This window comes from Podarcis muralis, chromosome 10, assembly GCF_964188315.1.
Source record: "Podarcis muralis chromosome 10, rPodMur119.hap1.1, whole genome shotgun sequence".
Lineage (NCBI taxonomy): Eukaryota > Metazoa > Chordata > Lepidosauria > Squamata > Lacertidae > Podarcis > Podarcis muralis.
Genome location: NC_135664.1, coordinates 6,099,837 through 6,126,079, shown reverse-complemented (window position 1 = coordinate 6,126,079; position 26,243 = coordinate 6,099,837). Strand labels below are relative to the sequence as shown.

General features: G+C 43.8%; 1 protein-coding gene across 24 annotated transcripts in view; it reads right to left on the bottom strand.

The window, feature by feature from the left end:
• Nucleotides 1-26,243, bottom strand: part of MAGI2 (membrane associated guanylate kinase, WW and PDZ domain containing 2) — a 597,762-nt gene that overhangs the window by 32,151 nt on the left and 539,368 nt on the right. For 23 of the 24 annotated variants that reach the window (XM_077935758.1, XM_077935747.1, XM_077935755.1 and 20 more), the window contains 4 exons: nucleotides 15,235-15,420; nucleotides 12,006-12,162; nucleotides 9,046-9,286; nucleotides 6,494-6,637 (listed from right to left, as the gene is read on the bottom strand). In XM_077935758.1, the coding sequence (XP_077791884.1) occupies nucleotides 6,494-6,637; nucleotides 9,046-9,286; nucleotides 12,006-12,162; nucleotides 15,235-15,420 (728 nt within the window). The remainder of the gene's footprint in view (nucleotides 1-6,493; nucleotides 6,638-9,045; nucleotides 9,287-12,005; nucleotides 12,163-15,234; nucleotides 15,421-26,243) is intronic. The other variant, XM_077935741.1, reaches the window with a different exon arrangement.

Sequence of the window (26,243 nt, the reverse complement as noted above, 5' to 3'; positions counted from 1 at the left end):
CCACCATTTGAATGGAAGAGCCTATATAGCAGCCCAGCAGAACAGCCAGATATTAGCTTAATTGCTTCCAGATGGGGTTTCCATGCTGACTTCCCATCAGTAAGTAATCCCAGATATTTAAATCTGGGTACTTGCTCAAGGGTGTGACCGTCTAGAGTCCACATGGATTTGGTAGTCCTCTTGCCAAATACAGTGTCCTTGGTTTTATCGTAGTTAATTTTTAGATGTTCTTTTTTATAGAGCTGTCCAAATTTAACCAGTATCCTCCTGAGATATTGGAAGTGTTGAATTTTTGGCTAATATCGCAAAAAATAGCTAACAACTTTTGTGTCCGGATTTTCACTTCTTGAAATATCGCATCCCTAACCAACATAAGTTCAGTAATACTTCATTTAGGAACATGGCTAACAGCTCAGCACTGCCTACCAACCAAACTTGCTTCCGCTGAGCAGTTGCCAGTTCCTCTACGTCCTCCTAAGACCCCACCTATGCCTCAGTTCGAAGTTTCCCTAGCAGCCTTAAACTGCAGCCAAAAACTTAAACTAAACTTAAACTTTGTGCCCTTTGTTCTGCTACATGCAAAGCCCTCTCTGCTCAGTTCAGTAGGAAGAGCAAGCTCCTGGGCTACTTCTGCAGATGCTGTCCTCTCTTCCCGTTTCATCAGCAAAGCCTGCCTTGCTTTCTGCACCTGGCTCTTCTTGCTTGCTCACATCTGCTTGCATCTTCCAGCCTCCAGCCATTCCTCCCCTCCCCCCTCTGACCTGTCCTCAGTGCCCCACTCCCCTGGCTCTGAGCCTTCCTCTTCTGAGGCTTCCCTAGGGGGCTTCCTGGCTGCTGCCTCCCACCACTCCTCTTCAGCCAGCCAGTCCCTGACACAAGGAAGTGGTCTTTCAGATATCTGGGGTCACACACTAGTGTGAGCACCTTAAATTCAACCCAGAAACAAACTGAGTTCTAAACAGAATCCAAATCAGGATTCTGGCCGCTGTATTCTGCTAAGCTGAAGTTTCTAAATTGTCTTCAAGGGCAACACCACCTAAATTCCTGATCCCAGACAAGATCTGCACACGACCTTCCCTTCCCCAAGTCTTTTCCAACCCCCAGACATTTTTTTTTCTACTGAGCAGGGTCAGCCCTACCATTAGGCAGAGTGAGGCAGTCACCTCAGGTGGCTGACAGAGTGGGGAGCTGTGGAAGCTCCTCTTGGGCCATTGGCCATTGCCCTTAGCTGGAGAGATTAGAGCTGTGTGTCCCGTGACCTGCCAGAAATATCCTAAACTGCCCTTTGGTGGGCGATGCTACCCCATTGCCAGTGTTGAAGGAAGATTCAGCTGCCAGTCCAGTCAGCTCCTGTGCATGGGATGGAGAGGGACGTGTGCAGAGCTGACATCCATACAGCTGTGCGGCATAATGACACCTCTCACTGTTTTCTCTGCTTGCTAGGCCTTTGCTCTTTGTCACAAAGAGCTTCTCATTTGTCTCACTGGGAATCATGTTCTGTTTTTATAAATTGGTGCAAAGGCCTAGTCTCCAGGTAGGATATTTAGAGCTACAGCATATCATTACAATTTCCCCTTATTTTTATGGTATGGAGCATGTTGCACTAATTTTCTGAGAGCCTGTGCGCTGCTCTCCCCTAATGTGAGGCAGCAATGTTTTCTAGATTACTGCCTGTGATATTCTAATGGCAGAAGCCTTAAAGCATGAATGTTGGGCAGCATCTTAGATGAGAGCTATAATTTTAAGAACTTATTCCAGAACACTAATGTATAATTTTTGACCAAACTGCGGGAGGCAGTGGAAGACAGGAGTGCCTGGTGTGCTCTAGTCCATGGGGTCATGAAGAGTCGGACACGACTAAACGACTAAACAACCACAATGTATAATTTACCAGTGGTCATGCTAATCTTCTCCACAGAGCCCAAAGTGTGTATAACTCCAGCAGATAATGCAGTCTCAAAAACAATTCTGTTTGAAATTTCATTTTTTTTTAAAGTTACATTAAAAGTTGAGATTATTAGCTGACCTTTCTTTTGTGGATGCTGTTAAAGATTTCCTCTGACCCATGAGATTCTAAAGACATTTCTAACAAGACAACCTGAGTTGTTCTGGAGAATCAAGTCAACCATATATAACAGCAATCTGGTTCCTTCCCTTTTATTTTTCCTGAAATAGATTCTGTGGATTGTCCTCAGTTTGTGTAAAGATACTGTATAATGGATCACCTATTTGCTTCTGATTTATGATAGCATCAACTGCACAGCTGAAACAGATTTAGCATCCTAGAGGAACTCATTTTGCATTTCTTTGTTGTGTATACAATAAATCTGGCCAATTTATGTCTCTTTGTCAATACAAGCCTGCTTGGGACTAGTGTTTGTGGAAAGCTAGCAAACTGGTGACTTGCCACACTTTTGTGTGCTGTGTAACTAAGGCATTAGTGCTCAATTTAGTTTCAAGAATTATCAGAGCAGTCAGAATCCATTGCCAGTTTTGCTAAAACTGGATAATGATATATGAAGCAGGGAATTAGGATAAAGTCCTTCAAATGCCTTCAGAGTCTGCTTCAGAAAACAAAGGATGGTTAAACATAGATCGTGAGTTTTGAGGTTTATTAGAAGCAGATTAACTTAAATGTACGATTCAGACCACAGGTGATGCACAATTTTCAGGCAGGAACTATCTTAATTGCGAGTGGCTTCCTAGTTCATGATTATATATTTATAGACAGCCTCTGTAAACTTCTCTGTCTCCAAAATGATCAGGGCACTATACTTATCCTCGGAGATTTTCACAACAACTTTGTTGGGGCATGTTAGGTTGAGAGATGAAAGTGACTTGCCCCAAGGTCACCAGTGACCTCCCAGGCTGATGGGCCGAGTGTGTGCAATGGGTACATGGAGCAAGGTGGGTAAGACTGTGCCCGCTGGCTGGCCCCGACATCCTCTGCACATTCACTAGAAACTCTGAACAGAGCCCATGATGTATGCAAACTGGACACATAGGGCTAAGATAGTTAGCAGCTGATAAGCTTTCAAACATGACACTCATATTTCAGGAATTGGCAGAAACTGCTAGACTCCTTAGCAGCAGAGAAACATGTTGAATAGAAGAAGGAGGAGGAGGAGTTTGGGCTTGATATTCCACCGTTCACTCCCCTTAAGGAGTCTCAAAGCGGCTAACAATCTCCTTTCCCTTCCTCCCCCACAACAAACACTCTGTGAGGTGAGTGAGGCTGAGAGACTTCAGAGAAGTGTGACTAGCCCAAGGTCACCCAGCAGCTGCATGTGGAGGAGCGGGGAAGCGAACCCAGTTCACCAGATTACGAGTCTACCGCTCTTAACCACTAGAACACCGTCATATCAGAAACATTGATTACAGAAAAGAAAACACCTTCAGGTAATTTGAATTGGCTGTATGTTGACTTGAATATCTCTATATCAATGTAACCTAAGTAAAGAGTTCTGTTTACTCAAATATCTTATTAGCCGAATGTCTGGGGCAACTAGAAAATGAGATTGTACTGTAATTTTGCTCTCAGCACCCAGGAGGCTTTGATCTGTTGCACTTGTTGAATACAAATGCATTCTGTTTGCTTTCTGTTCCCGGCTGCACTTTCAATTGTTTTTTTACCCTTTGGTGTTCCCAGTGTTTCTTCTATAAATGAACACCTCTTCTCTAATCTCTGATGAGTTCATTTCCATCAGTCTTGTGTACCCATCATTCTTAGTTCGTTTGTTTGTACTGAGTCTATTGACCCATCCAGTGAGCCTCACCAAAGAGGCTCCTGCACATCCTCTTAAATGCAGGATTGCCGTTTCTTTTTATTCACCTGCTTTTCTCTCTCGCATGAGTTTGCTGAATGAGCTCCAGCATCCCAGCCAACTGCAGCCTTCTCTGACTCACAGATACCTCAGGGTAGAATGCTTTTGGGTAATGCTTTATTGATGATGACAAACTCTCACTGTGCGATGCAAAAGGCTACACACTCCCCAAAGCACTCATTTACAGTGAAGTGTTTGGAAACCACCAGAGTTAGTTCCTCAATAGCTCAAGCACCACCTATGCTTTGAAGGCATGGGCAATTTTGGCCCATGCTCAAGTCTGCAGGAGACAGAGACATTCTTATGAAGCACCTACATCTACGATTTCATGCAGCTTTCTGTAACGTGTGTCCTTGTGCCTGTATATAATACAAAGATGACTGAGTTACTCATGCCTCTGTCCTTCTCGTGGAAATAACATTCAGTGACATTGCTGTAATCTAAAGAAACTCCCTCAACCAATCTTTAATTAGTTGGCTTCAGAATGGAGGAGGACTATAGCTAGCATGAGTGATTGAAGAATTAGGAAGAGTACCTCCCTGCACCCAATTCAGAATGTCATGAATGAAAGGTGCAATATATGTCAGGTTTCCCCCTGATAAGATGCTTATATATTGTCAGAAAGAAATTGCAAAACAAATCCAGGGGTATCAGGAATCATCAAATCCACAATGCATGATGGAAGAGACTTGTGGTGTAGTGGTTAAGAGCGGTAGTCATGTAATCTGGGTAACCGGGTTCGCATCTCCGCTCCTCCACATGCAGCTGCTGGGTGACCTTGGGCCAGTCACATTTCTTTGAAGTCTCTCAACCTCACTCACCTCACAGAGTGTTTGTTGTGGGGGAGGAAGGGAAAGGAGAATGTTAGCCGCTTTGAGACTCCTGAAGGGGAGTGAAAGGCGGGATATAAAATCCAAACTCTTCTTCTTCTTCTTCTTCTTCTTCTTCTTCTTCTTCTTCTTCTTCTTCTTCTTCTTTGTGTTACTTCTTCCCTATTTAAGGACAGCACTTTTGGAATGGTTATGAATGCATCTATTTTTAGTTCTCAGCTCTCTTTCTGATCATTCATACAAAGCCCAACAACAAATACACAGTTTTCTCTTTTGCAATAAAAAAGTAAACAAAATACTCTATAGGCTGGTAGTTAATATTTAGATATTGCCCTTCTCAAGTCCCTGAGTGCTGTCTCATAGATTAATTCTCGAGAAAACCCTTTGTTGCATAGAGATCACTGCAAAATTATGGTTTCCAGAGCTAAAAATAACTTTGCATTAAGAGAAGCTATTTCCTGCATCAAGAAGAAAGAGCAGCCGCTGAACATTTGGATGAGCTCCATGGACTATTATGCATGAGTAATCAGGCACAGGCACTTTTTTAACTTTCTGACAATGCAATCCTATACTGTACGATGTGTTTCACCAGAAGGAAGGCCCACTGAGGTCAATGAGGCTCCCTCCCAGATGAGGAGCTACAGCATAAGTCCCACCTCAAGACTCTGGAGAGGGAGAGGCTTAAGAGAAAAAGTTGCAGGGCAGCATTCATGCAGCAAAGTCCTATATGCTTTGAGTCCGGCTGGGAGATATGTTCAAGTAAGTGTACACAAAATTGCAGCCTGACATCCTGACCCTCCACATACTTTCTTCAAAGTACGTTTGACTTTGTTCAATGATAGTTGCAGAACAACCAGTACATTTGTGTTGGTGCTACCTTTAAAGCCCTAAACGGCCTCGGTCCAGTATACCTGAAGGAGCATCTCCACCCCCATCATTCTGCCCTGACACTAAGGTCCAAGGCTGAGGGCCTTCTGGTGGTTCCCTCACTACGAGAAGCCAAATTACAAGGAACTAGGCAGAAGGCTTTCTTGGTAGTGGCACCTGCCCTGTGGAGCACCCTCCTACCAGATGTCAAAGAGAACAACAACTACCAGACTTTTAGAAGACACCTGAAGGCAGCCCTGTTTAGGGAAGCTTTTAATGTTTGACGGACTATTGTATTTTAATATTTTGTTGGAAGCTGCCCAGAGTGGCTGGGGAAACCCAGCCAGATGGGCAGGATATAAATAGTAAATCATCATCATCATCATCATCATCATCATCATCATCATCATCATCATCAGTATAGAAAGCCACCATAGTGCACCCCTAGTAAAAACTCAATTCAGGGTGAATATGACTTAATGGCTTCAAGTTACTAAACAGCAGGAAAAACGTTCTAATAGTTTGACAGTGGAATAGTCTCCCTTGGGAGGGTTGTGGACTCTCCTTCCTTGGAGGTTTTTAAGCAGATGTTGGATGGCCATCTGTCATGCATGATCTACCTGAGATTTCTGCATTGCAGGGGGTTGGACTAGAGGACCCTTGGGGTCCCTTCCAACTCTACAATTCTATGGTTCCAGGATTCAATGACTTAGACCACCAGTGTACGTTTCACCAGGTTCTGGTCATATGACAAACCTGAAAGGGGTTTGGAAGTCTCTCCTTGCCCCTTCCCCAGAATTTCCCCTTTTGGGGACTCACACTGTCTTACGTTAGACTGGCGAGCCACTGCTAAACTGGGACAGCCCAAGATCCGCCAAATCCAAACTCTCTAATCCTGCAAGATTGTGGGTTTGGACTGTGCCGTTCTTTTCAAGTACCTCTGCTAGCTCCCGCCTCTTCAACCCAGCTTACCCTCATTCTTCCGTTTCTTATTGCTGGCCCATCTTCTGCCAACCTCAACACATAGAGATCCATTTTGTACTCTCTTCCTCCTCGAATGCTGAATCCAAATCCTTTGGCTCCCTTCTCCATGTCCACAGTAAAATAATCAAAGTCCTGTATGGTCAAAGAACAGGGGGGAAATGAATCATTTTAATGAATGGAGAGCGATTTTCTTTATCGAGGCTACAATTCTCAACCCATAGCTAAATTAAATGAAAATACTTGTGACTTAGCTTGAATTACTGCAGGCATGGGGAACCTTTGGCCCTCCAGATGTTGCCAAACTGTAACTCCGTTCACCCCTAGCAGACATGGCCAGTGGCCTGGGATGGTAGAAGTTGTAGTTCGGCAATATCTGTAAAGGCCAAATGTTCCCAACATCTGTTTTAATGTTTGATGCTACAGCCTGGTTCAAACACTTACTAGTTGGCAGCAGTTATTGTGTGGTGAAAGGCATCTAAAATTATGTGTGATATATGTAGTCCACATGGAGGCTGATACTCAAAAAGGCCCAATTCCAATGATCATTCGTTCTTTTTTTGTTTTTTTACTGGGAAGAATCATGCAAATCTGGTGGTTGTGTTTTCAGCCTTCAATGTGTATTGAAGAGGAAAGGAGTGTACTTATTTCTCCACACAGGCTGTTGTTATCTGGTAAGTATCTGATCTGGGTACATGGGTGTTTTTTTATGTTTTTGCAGCTTTGGGGGAGATGTATGAATGCAGCCATTATATCAGCAGATAAGCACTTTGAATGGGGTGTGCCAATACCTATGGCGAATCAGTGTCACAAACCATAGCTTTATGGTGGCTCCTTAAGATCTGTCCCAGGCAGATTGGTCAGTGGAAAGAAAACCAAGGAGGCTGGAGTGTGTTTACCTGGAAGTAATCCTAGTGAAATAAATGGGACATACTTCCAGGGAAATGGTTATATGATTGGGATGCAAATCAGCTTAACTCTAAGTATTTCAACTGTGGATTGCAGATAAGGCTGTAAAGGAGATTTTGAGGGTATTAAACACTTCTCTTAAAAATATATATTAGAAAACGTATACATAAACAGAAGTTTTCTTGCCCTTCTGAATCACCAAGGCACTCTCAATCTGAATTATACATGATGCATTAATAATCTCTCTTTCTCTCTGTAAATTTCCTTCCCCCTCCTTTCAGGCCCACTTTATAAAATTAGCAAAACCAAGCAGGAAAGCTTTCCCTAGGCTATGGGGTGAGGGAGGATTGCATGTCTGAATGCTTCCCCACAGAGGAATAAAGGTACCCCTGCCCGCATGGGCCAGTCTTGACAGACTCTAGGGTTGTGCGCTCATCTCACTCTATAGTCCGGGAGCCAGCTCTGTCCGCAGACACTTCCGGGTCACGTGGCCAGCGTGACATCGCTGCTCTGGCGAGCCAGCGCAGCACACGGAAACACTGTTTACCTTCCCGCAAGTAAGCGGTCCCTATTTATCTACTTGCACTTTGACGTGCTTTCGAACTGCTAGGTTGGCAGGCGCTGGGACCGAGCAACGGGAGCGCACCCCGCTGCGGGGATTCGAACCGCCGACCATGCGATTGGCAAGTCCTAGGTGCTGAGGTTTAACCCACAGCGCCACCCGCGTCCCTTTTCCACAGAGGAATACTTGGGGCTTATCCACACCATAGGTACCAACTCCTAGGGGCCCTGCTCTGCTGCCCCTCCAGTTTGGGGGTGCCCTCCCCAATGTTCAGAACAATCAGGAGGCGGAGTAGCCCAATCACGGAGCTGAGTGTAGCACAGCTCTAGTGGCCGGCTCCTGCTGCTGCTGCGGAGGGGAAGGAAGGGGGAAGCAGCCCCCAGCTGGTGGCTGGCGGTGACAGGAGGAGGAAGAGGAAGCTGACTGTGGAGCTGAGTGCAGTTCAGTGCAGCTTCAGTGACCATTGGCTCCTCGTGGCAATTGCCCGAAATAAGCTCAACAACTTCTTTGGCGATCAAAAACTCAACAACTTTTGCTGGGCCACTGATTGTCCAGATTTTTTACTTCTTGAAATATGGCAACCCTACCAAAGTAGCAAAATCTGTTTTAGGATTCCCCCTGCCCCAATCCTCCAGAGCAGATTTGGGGAGGAGGGGAGGAAAGTGGGGGAAGGCCCACTGCACAAGTAGAAATCCTTGTGCTGAGGAACATGTTAGTTGGATACTGCCCATATCAATGCATTCAAAATTTAATTGATCCTCTGCATCTGCCTTATACTAACTCATTAGACCATTGGTCCAACTAGTCCAGTATTGTCTACTCAAACTGGCAGCAGCTTTCCAGTCTCTGGCAGAGTGGGCAAGTCAGGGATTGAGTCTGGGAAACTTCTACACGCCAAGCCCATGCGCTACCACTGAATGGTGTCTCTTCTCCTTTCCTGCATGCAAACCACTAGGTTTGGGACTTCAATTAAATATCAACAGACAGAAGTATCAAACTTCATCGTGAACGGCTTTGGGCTTGGTTCAATGGAAAAACGTTATTAGAACGATAGATACAAACAGACAGATACCTGGGGCTGCCTGTAATCTGATAAAGGGTATTGCCTGGTGTCAGGAGAATGTTGCCTGTAGTCTATCAACGGGGGCTGTCGGTAGTCCAGAGGTGGCGGTTGCTGGTAATCCAAAACTGGAGGGTGTCGGTAGTCTAATGGAGGCTGCCTATAGTCCGTTGAAGGCTGCCTATAGTCTGTAAAGGGAGGTTGTCGGATGTCGGGCTTCACATCCTGCCGTGCTTTTACCTCTGACCTATAACTAAGCAATAAAGAATTGTTACGTTGGAACCTTAGTGAGGTATTCTTTAAACTGAAAACTTGGTAGCTGTTAAATACGTTTCAAGAAAAGCAAACTTCTAGGTTGCAAAATGAGTTGAACTGAATTGGGTGGAAAATGATCTGTGTCAGGAGGGACCATACCAGATCAAGGGGATAGTTAGAAGCATGATGCCCACGGTTGGTAAATGGTGAGTGGAGACTGTGAGTGGCTCAGTGTAATGAAAGCAGGCAACTGGTGAGTGTCTAGTTGCCCCCACACAGATGTGACTGGTGGTAGCTGGGCAGTCAGCAACTGCACTTATTATTTTTTTTGCACTGCCTGCACCATCCTCTGCCTCCTAGCTGTTGCTGGTGAGGACAGACTTATTCTCCCTCTTTGATTGTCTTACGGTAGCTGTAGGTGTTTTGTCTCAAATGGCTGCTGTTACGGGGGAACACATGTGCTCTAGTGCAGTCCAGACTGGCAGTACCTTCATTCTTTGAAGCTGGTGTGTGGCTAGACACCACTCCCTTAGGAACAAGACCCATGCACACACAGTTTCAGAAAGAGCAATGTAAATGTTTGTCTAGTTTTGCCCTGAAGATTAAATAAAATAAACGTGGGCATTTATTGCAATGTTTCCCATTCCATATTTAAAAAATAACTCTGCATAAAAATTCACATGCATCTTCAAAGGTCAGAGTCAAAAGTGTGTAGGGCAGGCATAGGCAAACTTGGCCCTCCAGATGTTTTGGGAATACAACTCCCATCATCCTGTTAGCTAGGGGTGATGGGAGTTGTAGTCCCAAAACAGCTGGAGGGCTGAGTTTGCCTATGTTTTGTGTAGGGTCACCCCCAGTCTTCCATCCCTCTCTCTCTCTCCCCCTCTACACCTTTCACTCTCTTTCTCCCACCTTTCTCCACTCTTTCAGCTACCCCTTTCCCCCCTTTTCTCTCTTCTTGCCACCCAGATGACATTAGCTCAAAGGCCACATGAAACTGAGCTGTTCTCTACTAAATGTCAAGGATCCAAAGAATTGAACAACTAGCTTCACCCACCTACAGAAGTTCTGACCCTGTGTTTCTCTAACCTCATCCTTTGTAGTAGCAACATTTCTTTATTTCTATTTGACATTTATGCCTTACTGTTCTTCTGTCCTGGAACCCAAGGCAGCATACACAAGGAGCACAAGGTGGCCTCCCATCCCGAGCCAAGCCTACTTGGCTTCAGCAAAGTTGGTGCACTGGGTTCCTTCAGATCATGCCCTACAATCTTTTGAAATGGAAAATATGTTCAGAAGCAGTTTGTGCTAAGGCATCAGGAGGTCTGCTCTCCAAAAAGTATAAGAAGTTAACAATCAAAAGCTCCCACTGGATGCACCTAAAGTAGCTTTCTTAAAGTACCTTATAAAGATTTTGGATCATTAGCATCTCAGTCTTCAGCACATTACTTAAAAGTAAACCCCACTGATTTGAAAGGAACTTGCTTCTACAGTTAAGTGGGTTTAGGATTGCAGCCTTAATTTTGTAGGAGTGTTAAATGAATATGACATACAGAGCATTGTACTTGAACCACAACTAATTAGTCCTTTTTATAACACTGTGTAGGAACTTTGAAACTGTCATTTACTGTTGGGTCAAGGTTTGGACGAGGTACATTGGTAAATCAATGATGTGAATGACTATAATGATAATGTATTAGGTCACATTTTACAAGACAAAAGTTAATTCAAGGACAAAATATAATTGTCCGGAAATTACAAAATGGCCATAGAAGTTTAAACCTGATACTTTCTTTTAAGGTAGAGCTTTCTTACTTGTGTCCATGAGGGATACAAAAAAGTAGATTGGTAACTAACATGGAGAAATGATTTGGAGATTAATGATCTGCTATAAACCAAGAAAGCTGTAAATTTGCTTGAGAAAATGATTTGTAATACTGGTTTGTTTGTGTGGCTCACGAGAGGGAGTCAGCTTTAAGATTAAAAAGATGGAACAGCATCATAACCATATTTGACCCTCATGACAACTTCTGATCAAAGTAACTTTTGTGCACCATTTTCACATGATAAAGTGTTCTATGGCAACAATGCAAGTCATATGGCCTGGGATCTGGCAGTGAAACCAGTGATATAATATTGTGAGGCAGTACCATAAGAACTCTTAACATGAATAAGGTAAAATCATGTCAAAAGTCATTAAATGAAAGCTTTGGCAATTACTACATAGGCAAAGTGCCATTTGCGCTAGGTTCCACTCACAGCAACAGATACGTAATCGCCAAATTATGCACTGTTTCATTAGCATAAAGGGCTGGATGCCGGTAGCCCGTGAGAGGAATTCTGCTCAAAGAATGGTCCCTCTCACAGAAAGAGTTGGGGAGGTACTTCCCTGACTTACTCCCTGTAGCTCCTTCTGTTCCTTAAAAATATGCTCAGGAACAATGTGGGGAGTGAAACAGAAGAGAAGACTTGGGGGGAACTGCTCCCTTCTCCGTCCATGAGTGGGAGCCTCTCCTGATCACGGTCCTTTCTGCGAACAGAAAGAGCCCTTCTGTTTGTGGGAGGGCTATTCTGATCTGAGCCAAAATGTTGACTACATATAAGCCGCCCCCTTCACTTCCCCCAAAGGGCCTCCCAAACAACACCATTAGGAAATCACAGTCTTGCATTGTATACCTGGAGGAAGCAGAATGCTGGATCTCCTGCCCTTTCCTTACCTGTTTTCGTGTCCTTGGGACTGGAGAGGCTGTGGAGGCGCCGGCTGTGTTACGGGGCTCTGCTGGGATAGGGGGCTTTGCTGCGCCATGGGGCTGTGCTGCTGCGCCATGGGGCTCTGTTTTTCTGAGCTGGGTGCGGAAGCTGGGCTGTTCAGCTCTGCATAACGGAAGACTGGTGATTAGAGAGCTGTCACCGCGTGGCATTTAGTAAAGGGCAACGGGAGGCAATCATTGCTGTGTCATACCCCATCTCAGGCAATTTATGTTCTGTTGCTTTTATTATCATGGCTTGTAATTAGATTTTAAGACACCTGAACTTAGAAAGCTTCATCTGATCGTGTTTGAAATCTCATCCTGCTCTGGCTGGCATGTGTGTTATTCAAAACCCAGTTGGAATTGACATACACATTTCATTTCTCAGAGTTCCTTCCAAGGGCAGAGAGAAACATGGAAAGGTTCCATTTTGAGAAAAAGAGAGAAAATGAGAGCTACAGCTCTGCAGTAGAAACTTTAGACAGCTTAGGCCCACACGTCTAAAATGTGAGCACAACAGTATCAGATGGAAGATTTTCATAGATAGTATCGTGCTCATGCAAGGTTTCAAAGCTGGACCCCTGGACCTGTGAAGCATGATGTAAGGAGGCGAGGAAGATGACAGTGAAAGGAAAGGGAACTGGAAGAGAGAAATCTTGTTTGGATTCAAAACCATTTGGCCACAGATAATAGCTTTCCCAAATTTATGTTCAAGATCTGTTTTGAATGACTAACAGACCACTCACAGACTTCCCACAGGGTTCATGTGCATGAGGAAGTGTGCACAGGATTGCAGCCTAATTTACTCAGCGAGAAGGGGATGAAGGATTTGGCCTGTAATAGAACTAATGCATTTGAGGAGAGTAGGGTTAATAGAGACATCTTCAGAAAAAAACCCTGCTTTTTCTTAGCCCAACTTCACAAAAACCCATGTCATAGTAAATCTTTGTCAGTCTTCTAAGGCGCCACAATATTCTTTGCAGTCTTCTTAGGTTTTCCTTCTTCTATTCTCCATGCTCTCTTTAACTTCTAAGCACCTAAATATCTAGCAAGCTATTAATGTACAATTGCTATTACCCATTTTGAATCTGTTGGGCAGTGCAAATTTAGACAAATAAAACAGGCAGGAAAGCAAAACTATGTAGGCTATGTAGGCTAACAGATGCCTTTGAACTCAGCTAAACATTTGCCATTGTCAAACAAGGTCAGCCCCTCTTCGGTGCATAAGATATTAACAAATATTTGTAAATGTGTATATGATAAAGTGTTTTTTTCATACTGTAGCACTTCCAATAGGGAAAATATCTCCAGGAAGCAAAGAAGTTATCCATCCAGCAACACAGTCTGTTACAGAATCACACAACTTATGTATTCAACATCTCTAGTCTTTTAGTATTGTGCTACTGGGATGTAAAGCTACACAGACTACTTAATGAAACAGAACTCATCTCCTTTCCCTGTACCTCTAAGAACACAATTCTCACGCCAAATGTTGATTGCTTTGTGGGCAGAGATGGTTAGAGAGAAATCTGTTTTTCTCCAATCTGTCTTGCATAGTCTGCAACCATATTTATCTCTGCATAAGCCCATAGCAGCAGCAGAAGCAGCAGCAGGTGTTGCTGAGGCATAACAAGAGGGAGAGGTCAGTGTGGTGCAAACACACAGCTAGAGCCAATCTGGTGTTCCTGCCAATGTGCTTGCACTATGCCAACCTCGTCACCTCCTTGCCCCTTCCTCTCTTGGGGCACTGCAGCAATGCCAGCACTGGGACATCAGGTAAGTGCTGCTGTCCAGCCACCCACTGCTAGCTATCAGTACCAAAATTCGGGAACTGCGTAGGGGAGCAGCACTGGGTTGCAAATGACACAGGAAGCTGCCTTATATCAACTCAGATCATTGGTCCCATCTAGCTTAGTCTACACTGACTAATAGCAGCTCTCCAGGGTTTTGGGCAGGAAAACTTCCCAGCCTTACCTGGAGAATGCCAGGTACTGAACCTGGGACCTTTTGCATCCAAAGCATGTGCTCTATCACTGAGCAATGGCCCTTCGCATGATGCATTTAAGGAAGACACTTGATTTGCCTTCAGAGGGTTCTAAGCCCCACCCCCCAAAGTGCCCCCAGCCTTCTTGAAAGGTAAGTTTTCTTATAGAAGAAAAACAACAACAACAGAGTACTGTGAATTATCAATGGGGAGAGCCAGAGACATTGTTGTACTAGAGGCAAAAAAATCCAGAGCATGTACCATTTTTCACAATGGTAAAAATATAATAAATGAAAATGACCAATCATTTGCTAGCGGCCCATTAACCTTCTGACCAAGGAGGGCCATTCATCATGCCTAATGGTAGTGCCGGTCTTGCTATCATTAGGTTTGATTCAGATGAAGTTAGTCAAACTTGATTTTCATTTATTTTAATGGAACATTATGATTTTTTCATGTTGATTTCAGTGATAAATGTGCAACAAACTTTTGAATCCAGCCTCTTTAAGTTAATCAAATGGTGAAAAATATTATATTTTTAAAACATTTTTATTCAGTGACATGAGACAAACTGATAAACTGGGGGGGGGGGGGGAGGGAATCTATATATTATGTTGCTTTCAGTGGGGAAGGAGGATGCCTTTCCAGGCAATAAGGTATGAACAAAATTACCGCCATTAGATCAGAATGCTCTCCTCATATTTTGGGCAGAATTTAACACCCCCTCTGTGAGTACACAAGGTACAAAACCATTGGAAGGACAAGTTCCTAATGCTGAAGAGTCATTCTGTTAGTGCTCCTGTGGTTTTGAATCTGTTCTCAGTTGCACAACTGGGAGGGAAAAAAACCAAGCAGAGCTGACGTCAGTGGAGTTGCAATTATGTAAAGTGGGGTGAAAATGGAACAGGGGACGCTAGTGATTATTTCCAACTGCTGTATAATGTTAGTTCTCCCAGGAGGCAAAGGAGCAGACCCTGCAGTGCTTCATCAAGGCCTCTCCTGGTGGTTCACAGATACTTTTGCCATTTGAAGTGTTTTTGAAGGGCTCAGATTCTCTTCTAGCAAGGTCTGCGGGGATCCAGCAGTAACATTTATATAATGCCACGCACTGGCTGCACATATAAAAACTTCCTCACTTTCCCAGGGGTGCAGTTCAGATTAATTGGTTGCTACTTCTATTTTCCTCCAGGGTTTTAAGGGTCAATTACTTACCCTCCTGAGGAATGATGCGAAGAGTTACACTAAGACCAGCATCTTTAATTAGCTTCACAATATCTGCATGAGGCATGTTAATAATAGACTGGCCGTTCACAGCTAAGATCCGGTCTCCGACTTTGAGCTTTGCGCAGCGATCAGCGGGGCTTCCATCAATTATCCGGCCTATTTTATGGGGTACAGCTAGAAAAGAAAAGGAAAAATATATATACCCGCACAGTTAACCTAAAACGGCAGTCGATACAAGATAGGAGGTACAAGGAAGTAAACTAATGTTTGCATGTAGGCAAAATGGGTTCCAGTGGGAAATGTCTAGACGGTCTTACTGTGCTTTGTAAGCAGCTGCAGCATCCAGCTCCCTCCCCCCCCCCCAAATGCACGTCCACTTCAGTGCGCTTGGGTTTCTGTCTAAAATCTCAACAGCTAAATCAGCATTATTGGAGCTTATGCCGATAACAAAGTAAAGTATCCACCATCAGTTTGGAAGTCATGACATTCATTAGAGATAAGTCTTCTTTTCAAGATTAACCAGGAGACAATGTCCTTCCTTTCCTGCATTTCCCCTTTGCCGTCTGTTTAGTTGACTAAAGTTCAATTGGAAGAGCAGAGATTCAAAGGACTTTACATTTTTTTACTTTTTGGTTTAGGAAATTTGTGCTCCACCCTTTCTCATTGCCAACACACACACACACACACACACACACACACACACACGTACCTCGGGTTACGAACTTAATTCGTTCCGGAGGCCCGTTCTTAACCTGACACTGTTCTTAACCTGAAGCACCACTTTAGCTGATGGGGCCTCCCGCTGCCGCCACACGATATCTGTTCTCATCCTGAAGCAAAGTTCTTAACCTGAGGTACTATTTCTGGGTTAGCGGAGTCTGTAACCTGAAGCATATGTAACCTGAGGTACCACTGTACACACACACACACAGAGAGAGAGAGAGAGAGAGAGAGAGAGAGAGTGGTACCTCGGGTTACAAACACTTCGGGTTACAAACTCTGCTAACCCGGAAGTAGTACCTCGGGTTGAGATAAAGGAGCCTCCCAAACTACACAACTGCTCTTTCACAGGTATTGTAACCCCATCCAGGACTGATCGTGCTGGGTATGACACAAAGTTGTCCAATGAAAAAGCTTATGATTGTCCTCTGCTGATTCCTCTTATGGTACGATGCAAATGAGGAGGTAAAATTAAACAAATATGGAATGCTTGTAAATATTGCACAAAGAGGCAAGCATCCCAAAGGTTGTTTGAGAGAAAAAGCATATTGAAGGCAAAAGGTAACTAGACATTGCAGGCACAACCTAAGATTTGTTAATTTCTCTTATATATATGAAGCACTGATTTGTGAACAGAAAACCCAGGGTCACCTTTGCAGTATGCAGTGTGTTGCATCACAACCAGGCCACACACACCACAAAATGGCTTTCCATGCCTAACCTGGGAGCATCGAGCAACTTATTTTCCTCCAGGGCTCTGCATGCTCCTGTTTATTCCAGCAGCCTGTGTGACAGCCTGTGTGACAGGCTGTGTGACAGGCTGTGTGACAGGCTGTGTGGCAGGGGATGCTGCTAGATACTTTTAGGAGAGACCTGGAAGGACTTGAGAAGCTCCCAGCCATAGTGGGGCAGGCCTGCAAAGCAGAAATGCTGCAGGAGAGGTCAGGACTACTCTAGCTTCTACGTGGCACCTCTTCATGCTGTTTTACATGTGCAGGCACAACAGGATCGCACCTTTGGTCCTTAGAATGCAAACAAAAACATGGAAAAATGAATGGAGATTTTGTCACAAGGGGCTGGATCCAAATGTTCCTTCCCTCTAATACAAGGAGCTTCTCTGCTGGAAGAAGGGAATGTCTGGATTCAACCCAAGTTCAGAAAATATAATTTTGAACTTCAGCTCTAAGTCCATCAATTTTTACATCTAAACCTGTTGATGTTAACCGTTGCAACATAATTCACCACTGCCCCATGCTAAAACACTTCCTGAGCCAATATCAGGAATACAACTTCTGAAACTTGCTGATGAACTATAGTTTTATTTTCAAGCAAAAAGTGCTTTCATAGGGCTTTTTTCAAGAAACAAAATAACGATGCATGGCTTTTAGTACAGAATTAATTCCTTCTCATTAATTTCTAGTGCTTTAGTATTTGAAGCCCTTTTAATTAAGCAAATTGTAATTTGATTTAATGCTCTGCTTTACAGACACACTTAAGGAAATGCAAGACAGTCTGGATATTTGCAAATTATTCAGTTTAAAAGAAAACAACAATATGTAAACTCTAAAAAACCCTATTGATTTATTAATTCTAGGATCTAAGTTGAAACAGATTTACTGGACAGGCCTGTAGTAGCCACAGATTTTAGTCAGCCAGGGCTTCCTTTGTCCTGTACTACTGTGAACTCAAAAGACTGGGGAAAACCTGACCACTATACAGTGGTACCTCGGGATGTGAACGGGATCTGTTCCGGAACCCCGTTCGCATCCTGAATGGAACGTAAGACGCGACGTAAGAGACCTGGAAGTGCTCCGTTACTTCCAGGTTGCCGCAGAGCACAACCCAAAGGCGCTCAACCTGAAGCACATTCAACCCGAGGTATGACTGTAGTCAGGCATGTACTGAGTACAGTTTGGATTGGCTATTTCAAGTTTTTAGGAGGCAGTTACAGTCACATAATGAAGTGCAGTGTTCAGCCCAGCACCACCAAATGAGTATTATCCCACAAGCTTTATAATTCATCCTGGGCCATTCAAGTGTGCAGATCAAAAGGTTGTGCTAATGAGTTCTAAGAGTCAATGAAAATTTATACGGAGGCATTGCTAGGGCTGCCATATATCTGGATGGTTTGCCTAAAAACAAACAAACAGGATGTCCTGGTTTTTACTTTTTTAAATATGGCAACCCTAGGCATTGGTACAGAACTGGTTTTGATCACCTCTCAAATGCACATGGGAGAAATCACTTGTTTGTAAATACCACCATGTTAACATCTCCTTGCATCTGTTTTAAGATGAATGAAATACCCCAGTTACTGGTGTTTGTAAAACTTCTGTTTCATGCTCTGCATTTGTCGATGGCCAATTCATCCATCCATTAACTGCAAAAACTATATGGTTCTTTGCTTCTTCTTCTTCTTTTTATTAAAAATACCACTTTTTGCAATGTATCTTCCTACCCCTTTTATTTACTGTTGTTTCCCCCTCTTTTTCTATTTCCTGTGTCTGCACATGTATTGTTGCCTTGGATTGTTAAAAAAACCCCAAAACCAAAACTAAAAGCAGCCTCAGAGATTTGCAGTATTGAGCAGAGGATCAGCAGGAATAGATTTACAGGGGGCAGGAAGGGCAGTTCAATTCTTTCTCCTCTGGCAATTTTTCCAGTCAATATCCCCACTTCCCAGCTGCTTTTCACTCTGCCGGAGAAAAGATAATGGTAGCCGCAGCTATTCCTGTAAGAGCAGAAAAAGCTAAGGAAATGAATTCTGAGCAGTAAAATGGCTGGATGGGAAAGGATTAAGCAAGCCCTTCCCTACCATCCCAGGTTGCTTTCGGCTCTAAGAAGAGGAAGAGTTTGGATTTGATATCCCGCCTTTCACTCCCCTTCAGGAGTCTCAAAGCGGCTAACAATCTCCTCTCCCTTCCTCCCCCACGACAAACACTCTGTGAGGTGAGTGGGGCTGAGAGACTTCAGAGAAGTGTGACTGGCCCAAGGTCACCCAGCAGCTGCAGGTGGAGGAGCGGAGACGCGAACCTGGTTCCCCAGATTATGAGAATACTGCTTTTAACCACTACACCACACTGGCTCTCAAGAAGCTACCATAAGAGTAGGGGACTTCTGCGTGTTTACATGTAGTTTCAGTGCCATTTACATTGTCATTTGTTTACTCCTACTTATTCCCATAATTAAGATTGCCGGAAGAAATATCAACAACCTCAGATATGCAGATGACACAACCTTGATGGCAGAAAGTGAGGAGGAATTAAAGAACCTTTTAATGAGGGTGAAAGAGAAGAGCGCAAAATATGGTCTGAAGCTCAACATCAAAAAACCTAAGATCATGGCCACTGGTCCCATCACCCCCTGGCAAATAGAAGGGGAAGAAATGGAGGCAGTGAGAGATTTTACTTTCTTGGGCTCCATGATCACTGCAGATTGTGACAGCAGTCACGAAATTAAAAGACGCCTGCTCCTTGGGGAAAAAGCAATGACAAACCTAGACAGCATCTTAAAAAGCAGAGACATCACCTTGCCAACAAAGGTTCGTATAGTAAAAGCTATGTTTTCCCAGTAGTGATGTATGGAAGTGAGAGCTGGACAATAAAGAAGGCTGATCCCCAAAGAATTGATGCTTTTGAATTCTGGTGCTGGAGGAGACTCTTGAGAGTCCCATGGACTGCAAGAAGATCAAACCAATCCATTATTAAGGAAATCAGCCCTGAGTGCTCACTGGAAGGACAGATCCTGAAGCTGAGGCTCCAATACTTTGGCCACCTCATGAGAAGAGAAGACTCCCTGGAAAAGACCCTGATGTCGGGAAAGATTGAGGGCACAAGGAGAAGGGGACGACAGAGGATGAGATGGTTGGATAGTGTTCTCGAAGCTACCAGCATGAGTTTGACCAAACTGCGGGAGGCAGTGGAAGACAGAAGTGCCTAGCGTGCTCTGGTCCATGGGGTCACGAAGAGTTGGACACGACTAAACAGCTAAGCAACAACAACAACTTATTCCCATTTCAAAAACGCATAGAGCATTTTAAAACAAATTCTCTGCATGGGGGGGGGGGGAATACCCTGAGGGAGGTTCTGCCTAGCCTCTTCCCTGCCACATGCATCCTTTCACACTTGGAATGGGAGGAACACTGATGGTATAACTTGCAGCCTCAAATACTAACAGTCAGTGCAATATATTAATTACCATAACGCTAATGAACCTCTCTTCTGTATTAATCATGTCTCCCACAGTTCTACAAACCATTATAGACTTAGAGACCTTTAGCTGCCTTTTACATGAGCTCCCATTTCCAGGTGTGGTCTCCAATCGAAAGGAGCTTGTAGTCAGTTCCGCAGACCCCAAGAGACTCTAATCCTTTCATTCCCTGACAGCACATTCGCTGCCACCCCACATGGCGTCTCAAGCGGCTTCTGAAATTCAGAAGAGCTTCAGAAGCAATTTCTGAAGTAAATAAAGTAAAGAACGAGGCAGAGCATGGGAAAAACCAATTGGTAAAGTCATGCCCTTCTGTATGTCCAAAGGGGCTCACTGGACTGGAATCAGAAGCCAGAACAAAAGGCAGTTTTGAAATGGGGAAGATCAGGCGAAATGTTACTACCTATTCTTCAATAACAGAAAAAGTGGAATATCCTATTTTATGCTGCAGCTAATTACATATATTTGGTGTGAAGATATCTATCTATCTATCTATCTATCTATCTATCTATCTATCTATCATCTATCTATCTATCTATCTATCTATCTATCTATCTATCTATCATCTATCTATATCTATCATCTATCTATATCTATCATCTATCTATCTATCTATCTATCATCTATCTATCTATCTATCTATCTATCTATCTATCTATCATCTATCATCTATCTATCTATCTATCTATCTATCTATCTATCTATCTCTATCTATCTATCTATCTATCTATCTATCTAATCATCTATCTATATCATCTATCTATCTATATCATCTATCTATCTATCTATCTATCTATCTATCTATCTATCTATCATCTATCTATCATCTATCTATCTATATCTATCTATCTATCTATCTATCTATCTATCTATCTATCATCTATCTATCTATCTATCTATCATCTATCTATCTATATCTATCTATCATCTATCTATCTATCTATCTATCTATCTATCTATATCTATCTATCTATCATCTATCTATCTATCTATCTATCTATCATCTATCTATCTATCATCTATCTATCTATCATCTATCTATCTATATCTATCATCTATCTATCTATATCTATCTATCTATCTATCTATCTATCTATCATCTATCTATCTATATCTATCATCTATCTTTCTATCAATCATCTATCTATCATCTATATCTATCATCTATCTATCTATCTATCATCTATCTATCTATCTATCTATCTATCTATCTATCTATCTATCATCTATCTATCTATCTATCTATCCATCTATCTCTCTATCTATCATCTATCTACCTATTGATATAGATATGTACCACATACACACAGACATAATACATATCTATGTCTATGTATATAATTTCATCTATACAGGTGACCCAACTTCCATCATGGAACTGAAAGGGCCATACATAGGATTCCCGGACAATCTCTCCCATGTAGACACTGACCAGGCCCAGAGCTGCTTAGCACTAGCAAGATGGCTGCATCACATGCCCTCAGACCATGAGGCACTTCAGTCCAATGATCTTTTGAAGCTTCTTCCTTATGAAGGCCACTTTTGTGGAGCTCCATAAGGACCAAGGGATATTTGTACAGAGCTGTGTCCTTCATTGAAGGGTAGAGCACCCTCTCACTGCTTTACATCATGGGATGAAAATCTCCCGAGGTTTCAATGTGCTCTTTTAACCCTCACCCCAAAATCTCTGCATGGTTTTACTGAAGGGAACTACAAGAAAAATAAGAACAAAACAATAAAATATTACAATGTAAAAAATGCTGAGTTGTTAATATATTCTTGTTTCCCTCCAAATTTGCATGCAGAGAGTTAGAAGAAACACTGGGTACTGAAGAAAACACCGTACCTTTATGTTTCTTCTTCTTTTTAAAACAAAAATTATTTCTCTTGACAGAAAATCACTAAACTCATACTGAGCTCCGGCTAATATCACAGCATGCCCCCAGAAAGCACTGATCGTTACAAGCTGGTGTCAGTGACAAATAATGTTTCTCACTTTTACAAGTACGGTGTCTTTTCATCTGTTCTGTATGTATTTCCCCTAACAGCTGAGAGATTGTATTTTGTAAAAAGTCACTTACCTGTTTTCTCACATTTCTTTTTGTACACTGGGTAAATGTCAGATGCGAACAGGTGAGTGTGTGTGTGTGTGTGTGTGTGTGTGTGTTGGGGAATCCAAACCTGTATTGTATCTGTACTATAACCTCTGGCAGATAATAACTTCTTACAATAGTTTTGTAATGTAAACAGAAACCGATAGAAAACTAAGCCAACAAACCCTCCTGAGCCAGCTGTCCTTTCCAATATGTTACACAGCTGATCACATGAATATTTATTGTGCCCACAATTCTCCATAGGTGTGAGAGCTTTAATTCAGCTTTAACTCCCAGCATGCCATGATTTAATTGGGAGATATAACACATAACTCAGTATGCTTAGCTTGTTTCCCTTCAGACGCCTTTTTGCCATCTAACACCCACTATCAATCACTCCTGCGGCCTTTTCCTCATGTGTCCTCACCAGTGAAACTCCAGGAGTTGTGGGGCAGCCAGAAGATGCGACGTACACAGCTATCAGAGGATGATGATGTAAGAAAATACTGCCTGACTTTCCCTTCCTGTGGACCTTATGTTCCTTGAATAAAGGCTTTATGCCAAAGTTCAGGGGTGGCCTGTCCCGTTTTGCCGCCTGAGATGAAATGGGAAGGTGCTGTCTCCCGGCCCTGCCAAAGCTTCACTTACCAGGGGTCAGGCTTCTGGTAAGATCTCACTGAACTCTCACAAGATCTCATGAGAGCTCTGCAAGATCTTGCCAGAAGCCGCTGCTGCTTCTCCTTGCTTCTCCGGCGGAACCCTGCAGGATTCCTTACCACCCAAAACAGTTGCCTCAGTCTGCCTCATGGATGGGCCAGCCCTGCCATACTTCCATTGAAACATTTTTGTTAAAGCTATGCTAGATATGAGGAAGTGAGGATGGAAACTGTCCCGTAACCGTATATCCCTCACTCAAGGGTTAAAACCAGTGTAAGGGCTATTTGTGTACATGCAGGACTTTTTTTGGAGGGGTGAGGAGTTCTCAGGTGCAGTGGCAGAGCCAATTTGAAGTGCCTGTTGCTGTGCCCACACTGCACTGAACTCCCTGCTGCCTTGTACCTCTTGGTAGTGACACGCAGCCTTGGGAAGCCAAGAGCGCAAAGTCGCCCTGCCTGGGCTGCCCCACCGACTGATTTCAGCCCAGCATTCTCTTTTGGGCAACCTAATGAGGGTCACATGCCAGAGGCAAAAGCAGACAGAGCAACGAATGCCAGTTTGTACAGTGGGCACACACTCCCTGATATCCTCCACCCTGGCCACCAAAATGCATTATCAACATTCAAGGACACATTTAAGCCACTTCACATTTCAAGGAGTAGGGATGGGCAAGGGATATGACCTGGGGAGAGGGCGTGTGTCCTAAGGAGATTTCCGAGGGTCAGACTTGGAGGGATGCATTTGACTCTCAGGCCTGAGGTTCCCCAACCCTGTTCTAAAGAGGCAGGGACCAGAATATCTGGAGGACTGCTTCCTCTCACATGAGCCTGTCTGCCAGTTGCAGTTATCACCTGAAGCACTGCTCTCTGCCCTGCTGCCATATTGGGCATGTTGGACAAGGCTTTTTTGGTGGAAGCAGCCCAGTTATGAAACACTTCCCTGAAGGAAGTGTGACTGTCTTTAACAGTTTTTAGCAGAGGGAAACGTTTTTATTTCATGAAGCTTCTAAGGATTTGTAAATGATGCTTTAATACTCTTCTTCATAGCTGTCAACTTTCAGATTTGAAAATAAGGGATCAGCAGCCTCACCTGTCCAGGGGACAGTCTACGGGATATCTAACAATCCAGGATAGCAGCGGGAAGCAGTGGGAAACGGCACTGGAATAAGGGAATTTCCCGCAAAAAAAGGGAAGGTTGACAGCTATGCTGTTCTTTTGATGATGCTTCTACGTATACCCTTTAAGATTTTCCTGCTCTCAGTTCTTACTGTGTTAAGGTATTTGTTGCAAACTGCCCTGAGGGCTCTCTTGAGAGTACAGAGGTATTGGGTAACTATTTTAAATAAATAAACCATATCAAATCCCCCAATCTCAGTGGCAGGAAACAGGTGAGCTAGACCGCACAGCTCCTTGTCGCTATGCATCTGGGAAAGGCATGGCTGGAAGCTGCCTATGCCCTGGGAGGATTTGTTTTGGAGGTGGAGGCCCTGGGATTGCTTCTTGTGATTGACGAGGTAGTGGAAGAATGACTGACATTAGTGGAGTGGAATGGATAGCTGGGCAGAGTTAGAGTTGAGTGACTGATAATGTCTCCTGGAGAATGACAGAGTGGAGGCTGGCTGTGACAGACAAGAGAGACTGAGGGGAACAAGAGATGGTATTTAATAGAGTTAGGATAGCTGTTATGACACTTCAAGATAGACAGTGATGTTTAATCAGGAAACTAGAAGTGTAAGAACTCTGTAGAGAAATATTACTTGTTCTGAATGTTCTGTTCCTTAATTAAATCTATGTTTCTGTTTAACTCTCTGGGTTCTGGCCTTGATGGATCCCAAGGCAGGAGTGGCCACCAGGGAGCCTGTGTGTGTGTGTGTTTGTTTGCGCTGTGTACAAGGACAGGGCAGGTCTGGGGCAAGGCAGCAGCGAGGCCAGAGTAGTGCTGCCCCACTGGCCCTGTCCCAGCCTCAGTGCTACTGTGCCCCATCCCCACACCATCCCAATACATGGCAGCAATGCTGGCTGCTGGAAGTCCAGGCCTGCAGCTGCTTCTCTTTATCTCATTCCACATATTTGGTGTAGATGTGCTTGAGTCAGGATGTAAAAGGAGAGTCCTACTGCTTTCTCCAAGCCTGTAATATTCAGGAAAGCGAAAAGGAGGCACTTCATCACACTGTGCAAAGTTCAACTATGGAACGTGCTCCTACGGGAGGCAATGATGGCCACCAAATGGTAAGGCTTTAAAAGAGGGTTAGGCAATTTCATGGAGGACAGGGCTATCGATGGCTACCAGCCATGGTGGCAACGTTCAACCTCCACTGTCAGAGGCAGTATGCCTCTGAATGCCCGTTTCTGGGAGTTGCAGGTGGGCAGAGTGCTGCTACACTCATGCCTAGCTTACAGGCTAGCTTGGGCTGTAATAATAATAATAATAATAATAATAATAATAATAATAATAATAATAATAATACAAGCATCTGTCCAGCGACTGTGAGAACAGGATGCTGGACTAGATGGGCTATTGGCCTGATCCAGCAGGCGTATCTTATGTTTTTAGTAGGTGGTGGCAGCAAGCACTCTGGGAGAAGTCTACACCCTGTGTGATAGCTGAGGACTGGACATCGTGGCCACTTGAGGACAGGCCCTTGCAAGGGAAAGCCACATTACTTTTTCTGATAGACAATATGCTCTTCTATTTTGCCTGCTCCCCATAAAGGGCTGGCCATTGAAGGAGACCTGCTCTGGCTCACCTACTTTCCTCATGGCTGTCACACCTACCTTCTTAAATTATTGAGCATTTATGTGACTGGACTTGGTACCAGGCTACCAAGTAAGAAATTAGAGAGGGAGGCAGACCCTCTGGACATGTCAAGGCTCATGAACAGGAGACAGGCAGGCAGGTACCAACTGGGCAGGTAGTCAAGCCAGGGAAGAGGCTAAGGAGTAAACGGGGACAGGTAGTCTGGAACAATGCCTGAGTGAGTTGCTTAGATGGAGGAGCCAAGCCAGAGTCAGCTTTATGGGATCAGGCAGAAGCCAATTGGTCCCTTTAGTCACCTGACCTCTGGCTGCAGTGGTTGCACTGAAGTGCAACTCGTATCTCCCTCCTCTGGCAAGTTCCCATGGGGATGCAAAGAACCAGGCATCTCCCAGTTCATGTCCCCTCAGCACATCACCTTGTTTCCAATGCCCAGGCCTACAAAATTCCAATAATACAAGGAGAAAGTTGGTGCTGATAAAACCTTTTTAAAATGCACAAACTAATCTTGCTTACTGTTCTGTCCCAAAGGTTACTTCCTATGTGGGTATTTCTTGGGCTGTA